General features: G+C 44.7%; 1 protein-coding gene across 1 annotated transcript in view; it reads left to right on the top strand.

Moving 5' to 3' along the window:
• Positions 1-24346, top strand: part of DOCK1 (dedicator of cytokinesis 1) — a 541550-nt gene that overhangs the window by 457949 nt on the left and 59255 nt on the right. Inside the window, 5 exon segments of the mRNA XM_017537892.2 lie at positions 1543-1628; positions 1820-1976; positions 7953-7993; positions 9124-9214; positions 13142-13261. Of these exon segments, the coding sequence (XP_017393381.1) occupies positions 1543-1628; positions 1820-1976; positions 7953-7993; positions 9124-9214; positions 13142-13261 (495 nt within the window).

The following is a 24346-nucleotide window of genomic DNA, read 5'->3' as shown; positions in this document are numbered from 1 at the left end:
AGCTGTGGCTCTGGGCAGTGTGTAGTGATTGAGGACAGGCAGGGCGTCTGCCTCCACTTTGAGGCTCCTCCTTGGGTTTTACCACTTCTTGCTTACTGCTTCTCAGGATCCACAGTCAGCTGCTTCTGCAGGGGAATCCCCCAGTCCCCGGTGTCCACAGAGTCTGTCACAGGCCCTCCAGATGAGCTGTGTTCACCACTGGGCTGGGCTTGGCTAAGAATGAAGGTTGTGATTTATCAACCTTCTGGACCATTCCTTTACTGACATATTAAGCCCTCTCCACCTTTATCCAGCCTAAGACCAACTGTATTCAATAGTTGATGTGCGCACAGCATATTCATTCCGTTAGAACATCAGAGGCACTGTTCGAGGTCTCAGGGCTGGCTAGAGCAATGACCAAGGAAAACTTCTTCCTCTCATTCAGCTTAGCATCCGTTGGGATCCTAATAACAGTGGGCGGCTTGAGGAATGTTGCCTGAGAAAGGAGGTGATTGAACATGGCTTTAAAGAGGTCCTGGGGACCCTTGCATACGTGTCCATGGCGTACTTGCTTTCTGGACCCTGAATTCAGCTTTCTTCAATTCTTCCTTTGTCCATCTTCCTTCAGTTCAGAGTTTGGATGCCTCGTCTTTAGGAGAACAAACACTCTCTCAGCCCCTCCTTGCTACTGGCACAAGTTGATGGGTAAGCTCAGGGACCCCTGCAACATGGCTGGTCACCTGACTGGAGCCCCAGTACTGAGGTGGCTGTGAACTCTGCCAGGGATGGGGAACTGGACAGTGAGGATGGGGAAAACATGTCCATTGTTAATGATCAGACACTTGAAGACATTTTAAAGATTCTCACCTCCTCAGAATTGAGAGTTTTTCTAAAAGTATGGATCTGAGAAACAATTAGCTGGTACTGGCGACCCTTCTGCAACCTGATTCCCAGGAAATTTAATCAGAAGCTTTGGGGATGGAGGATAGGCTGGAGATGGACCTCCTTCCCGTGCCTGCTGGTTTATCTTTAGGGACATTGCTCCTCTCGCTCTTTAGAACATGTTTTTCAGCCAGATTGAGGTATTTCACTAGGATCTATCAAGGAATAGCAGCTAAGTGGCCCGTAGGATGTTTTCAGATTGCCGAGAACTCTTCGCTGGCAGGGGAAACACCATCTGTTCAGTTTCAGGAACCAACGAGCTATTTTAGATGTTACGTGTATGTAGAGATGAAGTTTGAGACTTTTTCATGCTGCTGTTTGATTTTTTTCCCCCTACAGTTTCCTTGTCTTTCTTCCCCTTGTTCTTGCTCCTGCTGTCAGGACATGCATGTTCAGGCTCCATTAACCAGAAAAGGAAATGAAAGGTCCCCTTGTGGCAGGGGATCAAGAGAAACCTCCAGGGGTTCTGGGTCGGTAACTCTTAAATGAAATGAGGCTTCAAAGGCAGAGGGTCACCGTCTATGATGATCTCTCTTGCCGATTTATGTTCTATTGACAGTCAAGTCATAAAATGAAATACCTGCCATGCTGATTATTTACACTTCCTCTGTTTAATTATAGTTTGAAAATGAGATCATCACCAAGCTGGATCATGAAGTGGAAGGAGGCAGAGGAGACGAACAGTACAAAGTGTTATTTGATAAAATGTAAGTGTTGATTAGCAGTGGGATTTATGTCTGAGAGATATAGAGACAGGGAGACCATAATTAGACTACAATGAACTTTGTAGCCCAGAAATAATTAAAATGTGTTAATAATGGAAAATATTTAAAATTGCACCTCCATTGAGTTTCTTTTTCTGAGTGTGATTAACAAGGTATGTATAATTATTTTTCAGCCTTCTAGAGCACTGCAGGAAGCATAAATACCTTGCCAAAACAGGAGAAACTTTTGTAAAACTCGTTGTGCGCTTGATGGAAAGACTTTTGGATTATAGAACCATCATGCACGATGAGAACAAGGAAAATCGCATGAGCTGCACCGTCAATGTGCTGGTGAGTAAAAGGTTAATTACGGTTTTTTTAAGTTTTTACAGCACACCCAAAACTGAAGCCAGACCACCAAAGCCCTTATCTGTGACGGTCAGCCATGGAGCTTTCCACAGCAGAACAATCATGTCCTTTGTTTGTTTCCTCATCTGTTGCAGGGAAGGAATCATGAAGTCATCCACCCTGAATAAGTCTGTAAAATTGTCCCATCTCTGGACGTTTGAACATAGCTCTCCTGGTCATTGTGAATAATGAGTCACCGTATTTTGCAGCCAGGGTAGTGCCTCATTAATTACAGCCTTAGGCTTTGTGATTAGGAGACTATAAACATGTCCTACATAGCAGGCAGGCTGAATGGTGGCCTCAAAGGTAGATCCACCTCCCAGTCCTTAGAACCTGTAAATGAGACCTTATTTGGAAATACAAGGCTCTGCAAATATAATGAAATTGAGTATCTCAAACGGGATTACCCTGGATTACCTGCACGGGGAGGGAAAAGGTGTTAACTCTAATGACAGGTGTCCTCATAAGAGACAAAAGAGGAGAAGACACAGAAACAGAGGCTAGACCTTGTGAAGATGGAGGCAGAAAACTGGAGGGATATAGCCTCAAGCCAGGGAATGCCTGGAGCTACCGGAAGCCTGAGGAGGCCAGGAAGGATCCTCCCCTAGAACCTTCAAGGGGAAAAGAATATTACACCTTGATTTCAGATTCTAGCCTCCAGAACTGTGAGAAGAAACATACCTGTTGTTTTAGGTTAATGGTAATTTGTTACTGCAGCCATAGGAAACCAGATCTGGGCACCATGAAGAGCAGATGCCTGGGTGACTTTGGCTGCTGCCATCTGTCTGCCTTTTGCATTCCCATTGTTGCCCTGATATGGCTGGGTCCTGTGGAGACCCCTATCCTGATGTCTTTGTGGTCCCTAATCCAGGAAATGCATTAGCACTGATGAGCTTTGGGAAGCTTTACAACAAGCTCAGTTCCCAGCCAGCCTCATGGCTCTCAGCATTCTCATGACTCCCACCACCTGGCTCCAGAGCTCTCTGCTTCTCCCTTCACTGCTTCTCTTATAAAGAGACAGAAGGACTAACTCCTGGTCGTGAAGTTTCCTTGCCTGTCCCATGGCAGGAATGCAGGAAAACACTACTCCTGCTTTGCTCTGCTTGCCTCCCTTCTCTTCCCAGCCACCGGCCTCTGAATTTCAGAGTCACCAACAACATGTGGATACGTAGCCCTCACTGCCACATCCACCCTTTATGTGGACTCGTAGGTGCTTTTTGCTCATGGAAATGGACTTTCTTGCCAGGAGGAACATGATGCATCATTCATTCTTTAAAAAGCCAGGGTTGTGTAGATTAAAAAGATAAACAGAAAGGAATATTTTTGATTTTCATCCATCATGATATCAATGCGGATCTGTTATTTGCCGTGAGGAACTTTGCAGCTCAAAGCTCATAAGCAGTCTTAGCTTCTTCATCCCATGGCTGGACAACCAGTTTAGACTAATGATAAACTTTTTTTTTAACAAGTTTTCTTTTCCTTAAAAATCTAAATATGACGGACCAGTTTTTGGTCCAGCAGGGGAGCTGGGGGGGGATAGCAGGGGGAGAAATGCCAGATGTAGGTGATGGGGAGGAAGGCAGCAAATCACACTGCCATGTGTGTTCCTATGCAACAATTTTGCATGTTCTTCACATGTACCCCAAAACCTAAAATACAATAAAATAAATAAATGGGAAAAAAAAAAGAGCTTGCAAATTGTCACTCCCTCCTCACAACAAGAAAAAAGCTGAACAGATTGCAAACAATCAACAATTCTCAGTTCCATCTTCTTAGATCCATAGACAAACTTCTGATCCCAAATTCAGAGAAACAGGAGGATACAGAGAACCACAGAGTGGAAGCCCAGGAACAGAAACCACCACTGGAGTCAGTACTAGATTCATTTTGCCCAGTCTATCATATTCACTTTAAACATATTATTATAAAGCACATTAAAGCCAAAAACACAGTGAAGAGACAGAGCAGGCATTAGAACCAGACTCTGATATGGAAGAGGTTTGAAATTATCAGTCCTGCAATTTAAAACAACTATGATTAATACCCTAAGGGCTCTCATGGGAAAAGTAGATAAAACATAAACACTAAGAAATCATCAAAAAGAAATTCTGCAAATCTAAAATACTGTAACAGTGTTAAGAATCCCTCTGATGGTCTCATCAATGAGCTGGACACAGAAAGAATCCATGAGCTTTAAAAATGTAAATGTTTGCAGACATATTGTAGTGTCTTATGCTACTGTAGAAACTACTGGCTTCTGATGTCTGCCCCTGAGGTCTGGCCCATGGCTGTGTTTGTGTTTATATTCACCTGGAGACTAACCAAGTGGTACTAAGCAAGCTCTGCCCCAGGTCAGCTGATCTGACCTTCACAGACAGGAAAGAACCTGGCGCTGGCTTCACTGTATTCTTGCATTCCAGCCAACATTCAAAGTAATTTACTATCATGGTGCCTGTGTGGTTGACATGAAATATGAACCAGTATTTTTCTATGGGAAAGAAGTGGAGGCCTTTATAAAATCCTTCCCTACCATGGACAGCACTGTATAGTGTTCATTTTAATCCTTAAGGGACTCTAAGAGCTGGTAAGTGCCCAGAAGGAAGAATTATCAATAAGTTTATTAGTTTTCCATCTTTGATGATTGAGACTTCCATTTGTTTTAAGCAAGATCTCTTATGCTCATCAGGACATGAAATGATGGAGAAATGATGGTGTGCTCTGATTATGGGCTCTTACCACCTGAATCCGGGGTCAGGAAACAAACTCCTGTGATAGAACCTACAATTATAGTTTCTAATGTTAACATGTGTTCCTCTTTCATTCAGAGCCTGACTCAGTGCCCACATGCTGTTACTGTGATTGGCACTTGCTCAGTTTTAACTAAGAAACACACCCAGGATTCTCAAGATTATCTGACATTATTAACTTCCTTCAAATAGGAAAGTCCTGAATCATTTCATGAAAAGTCAAGTATTCTATTCTTACCCATTTCCTGGGGATGATAAAATGAATTCCAACTTTAACAGTCTTTTCATTTAGAAAATAAATCTGTGGAATAAAGAGAAACAAGAAACCAGAGTGGTAAAGATGGGTAGATATGGTTTATCATCTTAACCATAAATACTCTCTGCCCAGCTCAATTTCCTGGTCACTTTTTACCTTTTCTCCTGCTACTTTTATTACAAAAACAGAGTTTCATAGAGATGGATAACAATCTCTAAATGAATATAGATGTGTAGATATTAGAGATGTACAAAATATACTCAGTTAGTCACTAAGCAGAAATGAAGCCTACAGTTAAATAAGTAAAATAAAGAACATAGAATTTACCAATTAAGTCTGTTGCCAAGTTTCCTTTAGAACCAGTCTCATGGTTTCTCACAAAACACAGTTAGTGGAACATTCTAAGTTGTGTGGGCTCCTTCATGTCCTACTTTCTTGCCCTTAAAAAAACAAAAATGGGACCGGGCATGGTGGCTCACACCTATAATCCCAGTACTTTGGGAGGCTGAGGAGGGAGGATCACTTGAGGTCAGGAGTTTGAGACCAGCCTGGTCAACATGGTAAAACCTCGTCTTTATTAAAAATACAAAAATTAGCTGGGTGTGGTGGTGGGTGCCTGTAATCCTAGGTACTCAGGGGGCTGAGGCAAGAGAATCACTTGAACCCGGGAGGCAGAGGTTGCAGTGAGCCTGGATCAGGCCACTGCACTCCAGCCTGGGTGACAGAGTGAGACTCTGTTTCCAAAAAATAATAATAATAATGAAAATGAAAAAACTAGAGACATGAACAGTCACTCTGCTCGGCCACATAAGTCCATAAGTCCCCAGGACGTCTCCTGCAAGGATGTCTGCATGTCTATTGGATCTTGGCTGTACATTTTTAATTCTTTAACTAGAATTTCACTGACACTTCATAATCGAGCAGCCTTTAATTATTGTTCGCTAATTTTGCTGAGTGTCACTTAGTTCTTCTGTGCAGTCATCCACGCATCCCATCTCTGAAACTGGTAGACTCGTCATGACTTTGAAGATGCCAGTTGCTCTTGTCATGGCCCCTTTACAAGGCTAATTAAATGCAGAGTAGGGTGCAGTATTTTTTAAATCTTGGTATCTGTTTTAGCCCCAAATTGAAATATAATGCAGATGCCTGAACTCTGAAAGATCAATGGCTAGCGGTGGATGGGAGTCGGGGGGCCGGTCCCAATGGGGTTCCTCTGGGAGCTGAGCTGTGAGCTTGGTACAGATGTCAGTCAGTGCCGGTGTGGGGGGACTTGAGAGGCCAGGCTGCCCGCGGAGCCCAGGAGGAGTGGGGGCACTGCGTGAACCTTTACATAAGAAACACAAAGGTTTTATATAGAAATTGGGATTGGAGATGAGTGTACTTTGGTTGTGGAGAGGTTTTGAAGTCCTAGGAAGGGAACGGGACCCAGCACAGGCAGAAAAGAGAAGACATTTTCATATCTGCAAGAGAGGAACGAAGGTCCTATGATATTCCCGTTGTGAAATTGCAAAGAGAAATGATCAAAACCTTAGAAAGGATTAAAAATACGAGTACAAAAGGGGATGGTGTGAAACCATAGCTTGTAAATACTGGCTAGATTGAGTTGGAAATGAAGGGCTTATCCTCTGCCTTTGATGCAGATTTTCTTTGTTGCGACGCTGAGTTGTCAGCTGAAAATATCCTCATTACTGAGCTGTGTCGTATGAACTGGAGGACATTAAAATGTCAGAGGCAACAAAACTTGAAAATCTTGGTGCATTTTTCTAAATGTGCCCCTGCTTATTTTCCAGGCTTAGTTATCATTTCATTTCAGATACATCAATTGTAGAAGCAATGCTGGGCTTTGCTCATGAAATTAAAAAGCCTGTGCCATTTCCTTGGATAATGGTGATATTCCCTAGTTACTTCTGGCTCTGATTCTAGAGGACTAACAGCATTTTTAGGTGCTAAATTTCACCTTGAACGTGACTATGATGTTTCCTTACCTTAGGCCTTGGTAGGTGACTTCTGTGCCTTTCTGGTGCCTCCTGTGTGATAAAGATTTTAGAGTGTTTATGGAGATGTTCACATTAAAAAATATAATTTTGATAGAAATGTTAATGCTCCACCAGATGAGATTTTCCAGTAAATTTGTAGAAATAATCCATTGGTTTTAACCTACTGACTAACCTTTCTCCATCAGTGTTTATACACAGGGGGCTTTTTCAGAGGCAGCCCATTTTTGTGCCATGGTTTGGAAGGTTTCTCTGCCTAAAACAGTGCTATCTACCAGAAAGTTCTGGGATAATGGAAATGTCTTGTGTCTACACTGTTTGATAGAGTCTCATTACCCCATGTGGCTGTTAAGCACTCCAAGCGTGGCAGTTGCAGCTGGGGAAGTGAATTATTTATTCAATGTTAATTAAATTTACTTTACCTTTTAATATGTGTGACTAGCAGCTAGTGTATTGGATACCTCAGGTCCATATTATTATATTATCTTTTTGCGGCTCTTGCTGACGCTGGGCCCAGAAAGCTTTAAATCATGTTGATGATGCTTATTTGCTTATTCCCAAATTTGGGACATTCATCTATGTATTCATTTATTCTAATGAGATTACCGTGGCTAAGACTTCATGTCTTCATGCCTTTTGAGGCAATACCTTGTTTTAACTAAAGATAAGTGACTTTCAAATGACAGAAGTTGACTTTAGTCTTCACAGTAGTCAGTGTAGGAAATGTACTTGTGTTTGGCTAGCAAAAAAATGTGAAGAACAGTGTAAGATGGTTTTGTAATTTATGTGAACATGGTTCTGATCCAAAGAACTGGGTCCATTTGGCTGTGTCTGACACAAGGTGAAGTTGAATCTTTAATGTGCCTGTGACACCTTTTGTGGAACAGATTTCTTAAAACAGTATTATGCTCTCACTTTTCAGAATTTCTACAAAGAAATTGAAAGAGAAGAAATGTATATAAGGTATGTATGCATCACGCCTGTCTGCACTACGTTTATTATAAATAATAATATATATCTTATGTTTACCTATACTAAGAAATGTTATAGCCACAAAGGTTTATTTTGTAGAAAATTGTGAACGGTATAAGGTGGAGTTTGATGGAGCTCCCAGATACATTCTCAGCCCTTGTGTAGTTTGTCCAGACCGGTGCAAAGCACTTGGTGATCACATTTAGCCAACTCAGAAGCAGAGCTGCAAATGATGATTTCACAACTCATGTGGCCCTTCTGCAAAAAGATAAGCACGTGAATTTTAATGTTTCACAGTAAGTCGTATCATCCAGTGAGAAATCCATTTTTAACTTTACCATATATAGGTAAGTTATAATTTTTCAGACTGTTCTTAGTTAACTAATGCCACAGTCCCAGTTTATGTCTTTCTTCCATGAAGAACAGAAATGTTTTACATTGCCTGCTGGATTTTGCTCCCCTACTTGCCTGACTCCCTAGAGTGGGGGACTGTGATTGAGCCCCTCTCTCTTGCTTACTTCTAAAGTCTAGTGTCAAATAATTAGCAAGATTACCACTCTGGAGAGCAGGAGAAGGATGTAACCTACACAGCATGAGTGTTTAGTGATATGTTCATTACATTGAGTGTGATTGTCTCATTTTCTATTTCTAAGATTTTTTTTTACTTCTCACTTTTAAAAACATGCTATATGAATTTAATAAATCAGTTACCTCTATTTCTTAATGGCAGAGAAATTCTTTGGATCACATTGACTGTGATCATCGGAGCTCTGTATTTTCATGGATTTGTATTTTTATAGTTTTTTTGTGCATTTGGATTCAGTAGAAATATAGGAAATCACAATCAAGCATTGTGTATCTCATTAAAAATGTTTAAGGGAAAATAAAAAGGAAAGAGAAATTTGAAGGAAAATTCTAATTTTGCGTATCATCTTTATTTTTTTCCTGGGTTTTTCTTAGTGCTTTCTGTACCAAAAGTTTTTAAGGCATTAAGAATTATGAACATCGTAAAAAGAAAGTATAGCCATGATCTACTGTTGAACATAGAATTAGCTCTTGCAATCCTCAACACAAATTATTTTGTGACATTTTAAGGACATGCCTCTGTTTTATCGTCTCAGGTATTTGTACAAGCTCTGCGACCTGCACAAGGAGTGTGATAACTACACTGAAGCGGCTTACACCCTGCTTCTCCACGCAAAGCTCCTGAAGGTAATGTCAGTTACGGATCATTTTGATCGTTCTGTTGTTATAAATTCTAAGAGTATTCAGAATTGTATTTTTCCATGGCAAATTTTAGTGAACCTATAACTTAAGCTTTTATGAAATTGACTAAACAAATGCAAGGACACGAACAGAAATATTTAGGAAGTTCTTTGATTACAGATTTGTCCCTACCGAATGCAGATTTAGTAAGATGTCAGCAGGTGATCACTAAGCATTGTAAACTCCCATCACTTGGCTGTGAGCTAACAGCAAGTTAGACGTTCTACAGTTCCTTATTCAGGACAACAGGACTTCGGGATGGTGGAGAACAGTATCAAGAGGGAATTTTCCTGGTAGAACAACTAAGAGATAGGATGAGACATACCCCTAGTTGTCTTAGTCAAGAGTTAGGGACCAGGTCATGACTTTTCATTTTATTAGCTCACATTGAGACCTTGCGTTCATACTCTCTGCCTGATTCTTCTAAAGAGTGTTGCTCCTAGCACGGGTCTGGCATGACAACTGTCAACTCTTAGCGGTTCTTTTATTACTCAGATAGCGTCTAGTTGACTTTCTTTGTTTACAGGATGGATGGATGGATGGATGGGTAAATTGCTATACAGCCTCTATAGTTTTATATTTGACAACTTCAGCAAGTTATTAGATTATTTTTCTCATGGTATCCTTATAAACATTTGAGAAATTATGGACTGGATAAATAAAAACAGTTACAAGAATTAGAATTTAGTTTGGTAGCATTCCACAAAGACTGCTCATTCAAGGAGTCATGTTCCCAAATCTAGGCAAGCCTCCCAAAAAACCAAAAATGGAAAGAAAAAAAAAAAAAAACCAGAAAATTACATTAAACAGGCGATAAGCAGTGTCAGTTGGGTAATAGGAGTTAAGGAAAACACTGTGTTTTGGAGTTAAACTCTGGTAAGACTGTTTCTACCTTAGGCCCAATCCTGAAACTTCTGATAGCTTCTGTGACACAAATATACACAGGCTGCTCTAGAGGCATTTGGACGTGGAAATTTGCCTCTGCCTGGAAACAGCAGTGTCTGTCACAAATAAAACATACAGAACTCAGCTCAGTCTGGAGGCCTCATCAGTGGTCCTCCCGAGGCTGGCTGCCTGAGGACCCATTTGGCCTCATGCCACGTAAGGCTCTCCCAGGGAGCATAATTTATGAAGATGGAGATTTCAGTTGGTACATCTGACACCAGCCATCACACTATGAATTCTGATGTCCTTCATTTATTAGAAACTCAAATTTCAGTAACAACGTGGTTTTGCAAATGTGAAGATACTTCTTTTGCCCCAGGGAAATTAGAATGGGGTTGACAAACTGCTCACTTAACCCTTACTCTGTCTCTCGTAGAATGTAAACTTTTGTAGGCATGTGTGAATGTAAAACATATATATGTGCATAAAAGCATAATTTGTTTAATCATTGGGTTTACTGAGGACAGATGGGCTTGTCGCAAACTGCGTGATGGTTTGTTTCACAACTCAAATCAATACGCCCAATTGCATTATCGTTTCCCCTGGGCTTCTGAATTTTCCAGTTTAATGATGAATGCTACATAATCTCTCTCCATATCTTTTGCCTCATTACATTTTGCAATTTTTTCTAAATATGTTTTGATATTACTATAAATGTGAATTCATACTAATCAACTCACCAAAGGACACGATTTGTATTGTTATAAAAATTCTTCAGTCTGACAGATATATTATTGTTTGCTAACTGAAAATCCTCAAATAGAACCTTCATTTTTGGCTAGGCATATCTTTCATCAAAACCAAGAGCAATAAAAACTTTAGTTTTGGCGAAGCTCGGCGACTCATGCCTATAATCCCAGCACTTTGGGAGGCCGAGGCGGGTGGATCACCTGGGGTCAGGAGTTTGAGACCAGCCTGACTAACACAGTGAAACCTCGTTTCTACTAAAAGTACAAAAAACTAGCAGGCATGGTGGTGCACACCTGTAATCCCAGCTACTCGGGAGGCTAAGACAGGAGAATTGCTTGAACCCAGGAGTTAGAGGTTGCAGTGAGCCAAAAACGCGCCCTTGCATTCTAGCTTGGGCAACAAGAGCAAAACTGCATATAAAAAACAAAAATAAACAAACAAAAAAACCTTTAGATTTTGCCTAGCCATCAAATTATTATATCTCCATTTTGAATTGGAAGGTAGAGAAGATTTTTGCTTCCCTAGTCAATGTTTTCATTTGCAAAAGTGATTTACAAATGCAAGGAGGTCATTTGGATTCTCAACTTGCTTGTTCTTAATTTATTTGATTGTAGTTACATCTCAGAGTCATGTAGTTTTATTTTCCACCCTCCAATAAAAGTAGACCAATTATGTTGTACAAACTTCAAAGTTAAAGAATTTGTCATTTCCAATTGTGATGGGGTTATGCAAGTATAATTTCAACGTGGAAAATCTTGCAGACGACTTAAAAGCTTCTCACTCCTGCCTGACCTTCCTGGAAAGGGGGAGCCATTCCGGCCCATGCCCAGTGTCCTGTGCCTGGGAGCCCTGATGTCCAGCAGGAGGTGCTCCCAGACCTGTGATTTCAGGAAAGCAGGGAGGGGCGTGTGATAAGACAGTAAGCAGCTGAGGGAGCCTTGCCCTGTTGCCCCGGACCCCAGACCCCAGACCCCGGACCCCGGCTTCCCACTTTCTGCTTTCTTTGTAGCATCCTCCCGGGCCTGGCTGAAAACAGGGTCAAGCTCACTCTCTGGTCTACTTTTACGGGAGGATGGAGAATAAAAAGTAAACTAGATGATTCTGAAATGTAACTACAATCAAATAAATTAAGAATAAGCAAGTTCAGAATCCAAATGACTTCCTTGCATTTTTAAATCACTTTTGCAAATGAAATAAGCAAGGCCATGCTCATCGTGTCCTCCCGTGAGCCTCCAGGCTGCCCAGTGGGAGCGCATGCCTCCTGCGTTTAGGTTGTCGTCCTCCTCCTCCCCCTCCTCCCCCTCCTCCTCCTCCTTTTTTTCTCCTCCTCCTCCTTCTCCTTCTTCTTTCTTCTCGTCCTTCTGCTCCTTCTTCTTCGTCTTTCTTCTTGAAGAAGGGTCTTGCTCTTGTCCAGGCTGGAGTGCAGTGGCCCAGTCCTAGCTCACACAGTGTTGTTCTGTGATATAGAATCGCACCATCCTAGGGATCAGTCATCTTCCACCTCCTCTTTGACCTAGTTCTTGGCACACAGCAGGTCCTCACCAAATATCTGCTGAATTTTATTGAATGCTATACTTAATACCACTGATGTGGCATTAAGTGATGTGTTAAGCCCAAGTTCAGGAGGTGACAAGTTGTCTGTCAAGTGGCCTTGCCTTCCCTCTGGCATATCTCCTCTTGTGTCTTCAGCTCACACACCTACTGCGCTAATGCTTCCAGGAATATTGGCCAAGCCCCGACTCTGTGCCCAGAACCATGCCTAGGGCTGATGGTACAAAGACATCTCCCCATCTTTAAGGAGCTTGACAGCCTTTCTATTCCTTTTCTGGGTGACTCAGGTATTCCGTATACCATCTTTGCTGTTGATTAAAATGCCAACCCACGCAGCACTGAGACTAGAGCCCTGGGGAGCTGCCGTCGGGATGACCTGGATCACCTGGCTCCTGATTTGTCCCCGGATGTTATGAAGCATCATTAGCATGCTGCCGGTTCTGTCATTTCCAGAACCTGCTGGGTTTTTCTTTTGTCTGAACCCCACCACAGCTCTGCCTCCCCCATATCTTTTATGCCTGTCAGGATGTCCATAGGCTCTGCCCTGGCAGTCCCCAGCCTGATGACAGCAGCCACGCTTGTCTCCAGAACCACGGCCCGCACGTGTGTCCCATGTGGAGCTCACACCATTCTGACGTCCCTGAGTGTGTCCGCCTCGGCTCTGCTCATGCTCTGTTTCTCCCTTAGTGGTCAGAGGATGTGTGTGCGGCCCACCTCACCCAGCGGGACGGGTACCAGGCCACCACGCAGGGGCAGCTGAAGGAGCAGCTCTACCAAGAAATCATCCACTTCTTCGACAAAGGCAAGGTAAAACTGGAAAAGCAGCTTTTCTTGTTTTCCTCTTTCCGTGCACCTACCTGCAGCATTGTAAACACGTTTTTTTAACGTGATGTTTGCAGAACCAGAAATTTGTTACAAGCTGTATATTGAAATGTTTTATGCATGTTCCTTCAGCTTGCACTTAAAAGTAGAAATCTTAAAAAAAAAAAATCAATAGTCCTTTTATAGATGCTCTAAAAAAACACCAGGTATTTTTATAACCCTTACCTGAGAGAACTAAGTCTGGAACACTGATTTGGAGGTGTTTCTGTGCCCACAGAGCTAATGTATTCCTTTGACATCTTGCATTTTTCTGTTGTCATGGAAAAATTAATCCCATGGTAGGATGGATGTTGCTCCATCTTGGTGGCTTCTAGTTTAATTGGCTTAAACAAAATTATACATTCCACTTGACTTCCACTAAAAGGAAACCTGCTGTCATTTTAATCAGCCAGTATTATATGCGATCACTGGAGTTCTTGTGATTCAGATATATAGTAACTATTTTTAAAAAATCTGCTTCAGAAGTTTTTAAAACCTGCCACTGATGTGACATCAGAACTCTTTCTTTGGCTTCCTCAAGCTTCCTAACTTATTTCAGAACCTTTTTTTTTTACTTAAAAAAAAAAAGAAGTAGCACAAATTGGGTGGCTTTCAACAACGGGAATTTATTAGTACTTAGTACTGGGAGCTGCAAACCTGAAGTCACGGTGTTGGTGTGGCCACCCCCTGAAGCTGCAGGGAAGAATCTGCCCCGTGCCTTTTCCTTTGCGTGTGTTGCTGGCGGTCCCTGGCACTGGTCAGCTGTAACTACATGGCTCTAAGCTCTGCCTCTGTCATACAGGCCTTCTCCCCATGCGAGTCTCTGTCTCAATCTCCCTCTCCTTAGGAGGCACCAGCAGTTAGATGAGGCCCACTCTCCTGCAGCAGGACCTCATCTGCCCTTGATTACATCCAGATACCCTGTTTCCAGGTCAGATTCAGAAATACCAGCGGTTAGGACTTCAGATACTTCTGGGGAGCACAGTTCTACCCACAATTGCACCGATGCCCAGAAGGGATGATGGCTGCCCCTTTTTGTGGCTGTTGACCTAAGCCAAACCCCATTGAATACAATGACTTAACAGAGTGCCCGTGGTCACAAGCTTGGGACTCTGCTCACATTTGGAGTGAGTGTTGCTGCCTCTTTTATTTGTCCCTACCATTCTTGACACAGGGAGAAAGTCTGAAGTTTTCACAAAGGTGTATGAGCTCCCAAAGGCCACTCAGAAATAAGGATCAGAAATGTCCTGCGAATTACACCCAGTCCTGCAGTTCAGGGGTCCCTACCCCAGGTCCTCAGCCCCTGGTACCAGTTTGTGGCCTGTTAGGAAATGGGTGGCACAGCGGCAGGTGAGCATTGGGTGAGCAAGCAGAGTTTCATCTGTGTTCACAGCTGCTCCCCATGGCTCACGCTCCTGCCGGAGCTCCGCCTCCTGCCACATCAGCAGCAGCATTAGATTCCCACAGGAGCCCAATCCTTATTGTGAACTGCGCATGCCAGGGGTCTAGGCAGCATGCTCCTTTTGAGAATCTAATGCCTGATGACCTGTCACTGCCTCCCATCTTCCCCTGATGGGATCATCTAGTTGCAGGAAAACAAGCTGAGGGCTTCCACTGATTCCACATGATAGTGAGTTGTAGAATTATTTTGTTATGTATTACAATGTAATAATGATGGAAATGAACCGCACAATAAATGTAATGCCCTTGAATCATCCTGAAACCATCCCCTACCCCAGTTCCTGGAAAAATTTTCCTCCATGAAGCCAGTCCCTGGTGCGAGACCGCTGCTGTAGTGGAACAGCATAAATTTTTTTCTCCAGAATGAGAAGCTTTGAGGCTTAGGGCCAATTACTGAGATTGTATTAGCTTAGCCAGGAGAATCCTGTTTCTCAGCAAACTGGTAAAGAAATGGAGCGAAAGCAGCCATCCCTTCCCCACAGTGGCTTCGTGGCTCCATGGCATTCTAGAGAAGGGTGAGTTGTGCTGCAGAGTGGGCAGGCAGGAGGCAGGGACCCCAGGGTGGCCAGGAGGCCCGAGGGTCAGAGGTCACGGGCCTGAAGGAAGATATGCCTTTGTTGATGGCTGTTGCCAGCTCTCTGCGGCAGCACATCTTCTGACCAGCGTTGACTCCCGCGACCTCTCCACCCTCATGCCCTCCCTTGCCCTCTGCATTCCAGCCACACTGGCCCTTCTGCATCCTGAAATGCAGCAGACCTCCCTGCCACTGCCCAGCAGGTTTCTGCTGCTCTGCCCTGTGGACATTCCTTGAGTCAGTTTTCCTTTTGCTGCCGATACCATTTTGTCACTTGAATTAGCTTTTTCTAAGCTAGACTTTCTCAAGATGAACACGATTGGCACTCTGGGCTACTTTCTGTCTGGTAGGGGCCTGTGCATTCATGGTGCACTCAAGGAATCTCCTCCTGCTGTGCCCCAGGCTCACTCCTTCCCATCTCAGCTTAAATGTCACCTCTTCTCCAACCATGGAAACATCCTCTTTTCTCCTTTACAGCACCTATGATCATTTGCAATGATAGATTTGCTTGTGTGTTTTTTTAATGAGTTCCCCAGTAGGCTCTGAGCTCTGTGAAGATAGAGCCTCACGTGTCCATTCCCCGCCATGCATCTAATGCCTGGAACAGTGTCTGGCACACAGCACGTGCTCACTGGACATGTGTGGAAAGAACCAACAGATGAATGAAAACTGAGCATTTAACGGTGCTTCCTGACAGATGAGAAATGCCCGTGTGTGGCAGGACAGGTGACCTTCAATAAGTGATAAATCAAAAAACAAAGTCTTTTTTTTTTTTTGCAATGGTAGCCAAATATCTTTTTCTATGTTGTGAAGTTCATCCAAAAATCACATGGAAGGGCAGAGAGAATGTGTTCAGTTCAGAACAGCGGCTCCCAACTGAGATCTGCAGGAGGCATTGTAGGTTTTCCTGGGGGCCGGGGCGGGGTGGGTGGTGATGGAGAGAAGGTGCTGCCAAACCTCCAACAGTGCACGCACGCCCCCACACCAGAGGGAAATATACAGCCCAGGATGCCCATCATGTCCAGGTTGAGAAAGCCTGGCTTAGAAAAAATGAATTCAAGTGACAAAACGGTATGCGCAGCTAAAGGAAAACTGACTCAACGAATGTCCTCCGATGTCCCTGTGTTTTGATGGAGACAGAACAAGGGCTATGGCAAAGTGATCATTGGCTGGCCTTGAATCAGAATGAGTTTTAGGAGGATTTTCTTCATAGTAGCTGTATCAATAAAACCGATGGAACAGCCGCTCCTGAATATACGTGGCATTTCCATGAGAATGTTAAAAAGGAACAAAGCCTCCTTATCCCTCTAAAACTAAAGTGAGAGGAAGAACGGGTGCTGGAAAAGAGTTGATAAAATGAAATTTGAAGTATCTGAGTGATTAGCTGCAAGGCAAGAAATTCATTTTAACATCAACAAGCCTTAAGTTTACTGGGAAAAAAGTGCAGTAGGAAGTAAGTCATCTTCCGTAACAGCCCTGATGGGCGGGAATACGCTAGAGTTTGAAGCTCTCCAAATCTCCATGGCTCCAAACAGCATAGGTGTGTTCATCACGCATGCTCCCCGTCCTCCTCCTCGCTCGGAACCCGGGTGAGCAAAGGTTCCACCACAGAGGAACACAGTTGGAGAGGACAGCAAGGAGTTCCCCGCCCTTCAGGCTTCTGACCCAAAATGACAGTGTTCCTGTCGTTGGCTGAAGCAGATTCCAAGGGGTAGAGCAGTGCCCTTCGGGGCAGGTGAGTGTAAGCGGCACCCACTTGCACCATGCAGCTCATTAGACAGGTGAGTTGCGTTCCAATCAAGAGCTCGATCCAGTCTGGATTAACAAAAACTAACATAGAAATCCCTAAAGTATGTATGTATTCTGAGAAAGACAACATCCACACTGGTCTCCCAAGCAACCGGGCTTTCCCACAACTAGAGATGTGAGAACAGCCTGAAAAACTTGTTAGGCCTCAATGCTGGTTTCTCCATCGTAGATTTTCTTTCTTCCATTAGAGAGGGGGCTTAGATAGGCTGGACCCTGCAGGAGAAGCAACCTGAGGGAATGGGTTCCAGACCCCCGTGACTACGATGTGGAAAATCCTACCAGGTGGGCAGTGCATTAGGGAGGGGGTCACAGAAGAAGCTCAAAGTGTGACATTTTGCACCAGACTTAGAGTCACTTTTGTTTAAGAAATAAGGCCAAGGCATGAGTATCCCTGCCTGTTTTGGGGATGTGCCACCATTTGAGAAATAACATCCTTCCACCTTTCCTAAACTCAGTGGAATTAGACAAAGGCCACGGCTGAAGATTGAGAAGCTTGAAGTGGTGAGGGCCCAGGGCACAGCGTTCCGCACTCCATTCCCAGATCGCAATTCTCTCAGGGGAAAAATATTTTGTAAATGCTCCACAGGTCATCGCAGGCCGTAGTAAGCCGGTGGTGCAGCCCATGGAAACTTGAAGGAGGACCTTGATCAGTGTGGGGCACTGATGTGGTTTGGATCTGGGTCCCTGCCCATATCTCATGTCAAGTTGTCATCTCCAGTGTTGGAGGTGGGGCCTGGTGAGGAGGGAGGTGGGGAGACCTGGATTGGGTCATAAGGGTGGATTTTCTCCTTGGTGCTGTGTTGTGGGAGTGAGTGAGTTCAAGTGAGTTCTTGTTGTTCAAAAGTATGTGGGACCAGCTGGGCCTGGCAGCTCATGCTGTAATCCCAGCACTTTGGGAGGCTGAGGTGGGCAGATCACCTGAGGTCAGGAGTTCGAGACCAGCCTGGCCAATATGGCAAAACCCCACTTCTACTAAAAATACAAAAATAAGCCAGGTGTGGTGGAGTGCACCTGTAATCCCAGCTACTTGGGAGACTGAGGCAGGAGAATCGCTTGAACCCAGGAGGCGGAGGTTGCAGTGAGCAGGGATCAAGCCATTGCACTCCTGCCTGGTGACAGAGTTGAGAATCCATCTCAAAAACAAAAAAACAGAGAATTGTGTGGGGCCTCCCTAGCATCCACTCTCAATCCTGCTGCTACATGTGAGATGCCTGCCCCAGCTTTGCCTTCTGCCACGAGTATAAGCCCCCTGAGGTCTTTTCTTTATAAAGGTTACTCAATCTCAGATATTTCTTTGAGCCCTCTGAGCAGTTGGGCACCAGAGAAACCAGCTCTCAATCAATGGGCAGAGCTCTAACCCTTGCTGCCTAGTACTGAGTCTGGAGCTACACGCGGCCATTGGGCATTTGCAGTGTGGCCGGTGTGAACCATGTTTCTAAGACGAAGTACCGAAAAAAAATGTTCTTATGGGCTAAGTTGCAACCCCCTAGAATTCCTGTGTTGAAGTCCTAACCCTCAGTATTTCAAAATGTGACTGTATTTGGGGCTAGAGTCTTTAAAGAGAAAATTAAGGTAAAATGAGGTCATTAGGGTCGGCCCTAATCCAATCTGACCAGTGTCCTCATGAGAAGGGAGATTAGGACACAGACACACAGAGGGAAGACCATGTTGAGGATGCAACAGGATGGTGGCCGTCTACAAGCCCAGGAGAGAGGATTCAGCCGAAACCAGCCCTGCAGACACCTTGACCGCAGACCTCTGGCCTCCAGAAGAGTGAGGAAGTGAATGAATGTGGCTTGAGGTCCCCAGCACCCAGTCGGTGCTTCGTTATGGCAGCGCTGGCAAACGAATACCAATACCAGGAGTCTCATTCATTTGTTTGTGTAGACTTGGCGTTGAAATGGTAATAGTTTCAATATATTCATTATTACTAAAATTAATTTGACTCCTTAGAAGGTAGCAGCTAGGAAATGGCAGCATTCACAGATGTGGCTTCTATTGGGTTCCTATTGGACAGTGCTGCTCAGAGTCAGACTTTGCCCTTGTCCAGTGCCAAGAACCTCATCTGACCAGCACTGCCGCCCACGTGCGTCTGGGAAGCCGAAGCTGCCTACCGATCTGTGGGGCCTCACAGGCAGCCAGAATGGCCTGCGTGCCTATTGGTATCTTCTCCTTTTACTACATGAATATTTGAAAAACTAAACTATTTCTAAGAGTTAGAAGATGGGGACCCCGTCTAGAAAGAATAAAATCCATGTCAAAATGGCAAGGAAAAAAGCATGATCAAGCATGATCACAAGCACCAAGATACACTGTTTTTTCTTCCTGTGACTCAATGTCATTTCTGTAGTGGTCAGGAATATGGCAGTTACCGGTGGGAACCTGGAGGGAAGGGTGACTTGGGAGCACTCACATGGCCCTGAAGGAAATACAGATGAGGCACATAGGAGAGGTAGAAAGAGGCAGCTGGGAAGATACAGTGTAAGAAATCAACAAGAAGCAGCATCCTCTTGCTGGAGCCAGCCAGGGTTTTCCAACACCGATTTTATTACTTAAAATTTAGAATTATGCCCCTCGGTGATATTGTTTTCGTTTGTGCTTTGGATAGATCCCATTATAATCTCACTTTTCATTTCCTGGGCTTAGCAAGGATAAGTCACGTTTGCTCCTTGGGATCTGTCTATCCACGTGCCTTAGGGAATGCAAGCCTTCCTTGCTGACGGACTGGCTCTAAGATCTCCACCTTCTTGGCCGGGTTCTACCTGGAACACTGCTAAATAATTTGGGCCTCTGGGCAGAAGCCGTCCTGCTAAGACCAGTTCACTTTGTGTCTCCTTGTAAGCCCTCAGTCATTCTCACCTGGGTCTGTCTGAGATGCCTACCCACTCTCCTTCCCAAGGCCCCATGCCTGTCCCCACCCTTCTGCTCCTGCAGGTAGAGACTGGGCTGGTTTCTAATAAAGTGGCCTCTGGATCACAGCGTGAATTGCTTCAAAGATGCCCGAAGCTCAGGGATTCCCCCATCTCCTCTGCAGGTGATCCCGACCTCTCACCTGGCATGAGGCCCCTTAGATTAGGGATCAAACCTCCATATGTACCCACTCATCACCCACAGCATGTGGCCTTCTTCTGAACATGCCCTGTGATCCCCAAGCCCTTGCAGCTTCCCATGGCCCGCCCGGCATGGACTGGCTACTTCTTGCTGCTGCTTGTGTGGCGGCTGCCTTCTCGCCTTCTGCAAATATTTCGCCGCTCTCAAACTTTCTTGGCTTTCAGAGTTCACTGGAGAAACTTGTTAAAATCCAGATTCTGATTCAGCTGGTCTGGGGTGGGGTCTGAGGCTCTGCATTTCTGAGAAGCTCCCATGTGATGTCTCAGCTGCTCCAGGGATCATCCCTGAGCCCCCAGGGCTGTCTAAAGCTCCTGAGAGCACAGGCAGGGTCTGTGGCTGCCACCTCTGGCTCTCCCTCTGAGAGCTGTGCCGTGGCCTGGGCTCCACTTCATTATTTTAAATAGCTTTTTAAAGAGTGGTTTTAAGCACACAGCAAAATTGAACAGTGAGTACAGTGAGTTCCCATACACACCCTGCCCACAACCTACACAGGCTCAGGGCGTTCAAGGTGGTCGTTTGTTAGTGAGCTAAGCACATTCTGGCCAGTGCTTGAAAGCAGCATGCAATCAAGAAGGTGGCCATCACCCAGACTTTCCACAACGTTCCTTGTTTGGGGCACATTTTGTTTGTTGCGGATCTTGCCTCCTGACCCAGACTGAGCCCCTGGGAGAGCGAAAGGACATGCCTCCCTCCTCCCCCGCCCCCAGCACCGGGCCTGAGGCAGATCCCACCCCACTCTGCCACGTACCGCGTGGCAGTCGGGTTTTATCAGCCTGCTCCTTTCCCAAGGTTGACACTAACTTGACTTTAGCACCACTTTAAAGGTTATGGATCAGACAGAGACAAATTGTTGCAAGAGTAGGGCTGAATTTTCCTGTCTAGAATCCTGTGTGTTAAAAATAACAATCTTCCATCCCAATGATTACAGCAGTTTATTAAGTGAGCAAAAAGACAGACAAGCATTCTGGGGCGTCAGCATCCACAGAGCTTACCGACCTGACTGATGGTGCCTTGTCCATCAGGCTCACATCCTGAGCGTGTGCCTGCAGCCTGTGGAGTGTTTACATCACAAGAACTTCCTTGGTTTGATCTTACATTTATTTCACTTCAGGGAAAGAGATGCGACTCCAATTTTAAGATTGTATTGGGGTAAAGAGACTTAAGACCTCAGTTAAGCTTGGAGACCAGTGGTTACTGGAGCTCGCAAGATTTGAAGATGGAAACCGAGTGGGACATCAGTCTGGCAAAGCCATGACTCAGCTACAGCTCTACTGACCCAGCCTGTCTCCCCATGACCCGTTTCCATATGCAATTAAGAAAATCTTCATTAAATACTTATGCTGTGGCAAGGATAGATATCCTGGAGCTAATTCACTGTTTTAAATGTCCACAGCATCCTAGGAGAAATCGGGGCTTACAGAGTCCAGGACAAGTTTGTCTCCAGACAAGGCTGAACGGGCTGTTAAAGGAGCAGCAGTCCCATCCCAGGCCCCCTGTGATGGCATCTCTCTGTGCACACCAGGGGCCAAGGAGAGACAGGAATTGGGTGACACTAAAGTTTCCCTGCCTTTGTGCTTGGAAACTAGCAAAGCAGAATGGATTTGCTGCCATTTTATATTGGACACTCTGGCTTTTGAATGATGTTCTGTTATCTTTCTGTATTTCTTCCCCACGGAATCATTCTTCTATTCTTGCTTTTCCACCATTTTTAAAGTTTCGAATGTCTTTCAGCCTAGCTCTTGGTTTCTTAATCTTTTTCTTTCTCTCTGCAAAATGTCATTTCCATCCGTTTCCATTTTCATTCTTTTACATTTCTTCCTTCCCAGGCTAATAATGACTCCTTGCTCCTTTTCCATTCCATTCTTACCGCCTGCCTGAGCATCCCCCAAAAGCCTTCTGTTCGTTTTTATCATGGCAGACCAGTGTTCTTTTCTGAAGATGCTCCGAATTGTCTGCCTTATTGTGTTTGGTTGAGGCCTAGTAATTTTCAATAAAGCCCTTAATCCAAGCACTTCACTGAAAATTACCAGGCTTCTCTGTACAGGATGAGAGTCGAAAATAGAAGTCCTCCTATAAGGAAAATGCAGTCAGAGTGAGGCAGTCAGTATTAGCCAACACCAAACCACCTCTGAAATCAAGAAACAGCCTGGCAGGTTGACAAATGCAATATATAATTTATGGGCCAAGTGATATATGAAGCCCTGTGACGATTTTCAGCTGGAGCTCTGTTTTATTTTCCCTTAAAATAACCTTCCCTTGACAAAGTTCACACTTTGCCTTGCACCAAAGTGAAAAAAAAAATGCATCTTGCATCATTGTGTAAACTAAAAATAGGAGTTTGGAGCAAGCTTCCATTTTTGGTCAAATGGTTGCATTTCTTTTCCAAGTATTTGGGGTGAAATTTTCATATCCTATAAGTTTCCCTTTGGAAACACAATTGTTATTAAGAGCGATTGCAGGTCGACATAATGAAGCCCTCATACGGGTTTCTTGTTGGCATTTCTAGGATTTTTGAAAATGTGATATTAGCCAGAACCTATTTAGCCAGAATTCGACCTGAATATTCAAAGAGATCGTATGTTCATGATGATTTGCTCCTATAATTTATGATCCAAGCATGAGAAAGTCCGTTTTCGAGTCAGTAACAGCACTGCTCCCTTGCCTTAAGTGGGATCACTAACAAGCTTTTTCACTCAAAGCCCACAGCGTGCCCAGTGCCGTCCTGTACCATGAAATCCCAAGATGGAGCCAGGCCTACCTCGAGGCATGCAATTCTAGCAAAAGGGCTCTCATATGAGCAAAAGGGCTTTCATAAATCACACAACTCCCCTTCCGCCTGTCACACAGATGGGTCTCCCTACCTCACAGGTGCAGGAGTGAACCCTTCTTTTGGAGGGCTAGAGAAGACGTCACAGAGGTTGTCACATTTAATGCTTCTTGAAGAAGGAAATTATGTTTGCCAGATGAGGGCTGGGAGGAACGGGAATTCCAGAGTGTGAGAATAGCACCGGAAGGGGAAGAGCTCTAGACTACATCTCGCTTTTCTGGGGAAGTGGAGCCATCCTGGCAGATAGCAATGGAGGGGACTGTCTTCTTCCCTTTTTTATCCTGTAACAAAATGCCACAGACGAGGTAGTTCATAAACCACAAGTTCATTTCTCACAGTTCCGGACCTGGGTTCCTGGATCAAGGCACCTGCAGATTTGGTGTCTGGAGAGGGCCCTGTGCCTGCTGCACATAGATGGTGCCTTCTCTGTGTGCTCATGTGCTGGCAGGTGTGAGGGCTCTCTTCCGGGCCTCTTTTGAGGCCACTCATCCCATTCATGAGGACTCCACTATCATGACCTAATCACCCTCAAAGGCCTCCTCTCCTAATACCAACACCTTGAAGGTGAGGACTTCAGCCTGTGAATTTCGGGGAGAAACATTTGGAGCATACCAAGGATGTTGGAGCTGGTTTGTCAGTGGCCCTGTATTGTCCCCTGAAGATCTGGCATACAAGGACCCAATGGCAATTTCATGAAAGTAGAAAATAATGATTTCATTTTCCTCTTTTTAGGGATTAATTCTGGCAACATGGTGGCAGCAGACTTAGGGGAGGGAGGGTGGGGGCCAGAGACCAGATGAGGGGTAGGGAAGTGGGCGAGGATTGAACCCCACAAAGCAGTGGCAGATGAAAGTGACATCATGAGATTTCAAGTTAGCTGATTCCACAGTGTCAAAGACCCTTGAACAGGGTCAAAGTCAGAAAAGCAAGTGCCAGGAATGGCTGGGGCACCCACTGGCCTGGACGCCAAGAGTTCTTGCTGGCAGGAAGATCTAGGGAGGGAAGACTCACTTGATGCAGGGAGCAGACAGGGGTCCTTTCATTCTTTCAGCACTGAGCAAGGCAGCAAGGGTGCGCGCTGAGCAGTCCTGGCCAGGGCACTTAAAGGAAGGTGTCAAGGAAAGGGAGAAATGAGCAAGATCACAGCTGCGTTGAGGCTGGCTGTTAGAGAGCTGTGGGCCAGGTCACAGCTGCAGTGATGCTGCTAAATAAAGAGCCCTGGGCAAGGTCACAGCTGCAGTGATGCTGG

This window comes from Cebus imitator, unplaced genomic scaffold (assembly GCF_001604975.1).
Source record: "Cebus imitator isolate Cc_AM_T3 unplaced genomic scaffold, Cebus_imitator-1.0 Scaffold107, whole genome shotgun sequence".
Taxonomy (NCBI): Eukaryota; Metazoa; Chordata; class Mammalia; order Primates; family Cebidae; genus Cebus; species Cebus imitator.
Note: the sequence above shows the minus strand (reverse complement) of the source record. Positions and strands in the feature narration are given on the sequence as shown.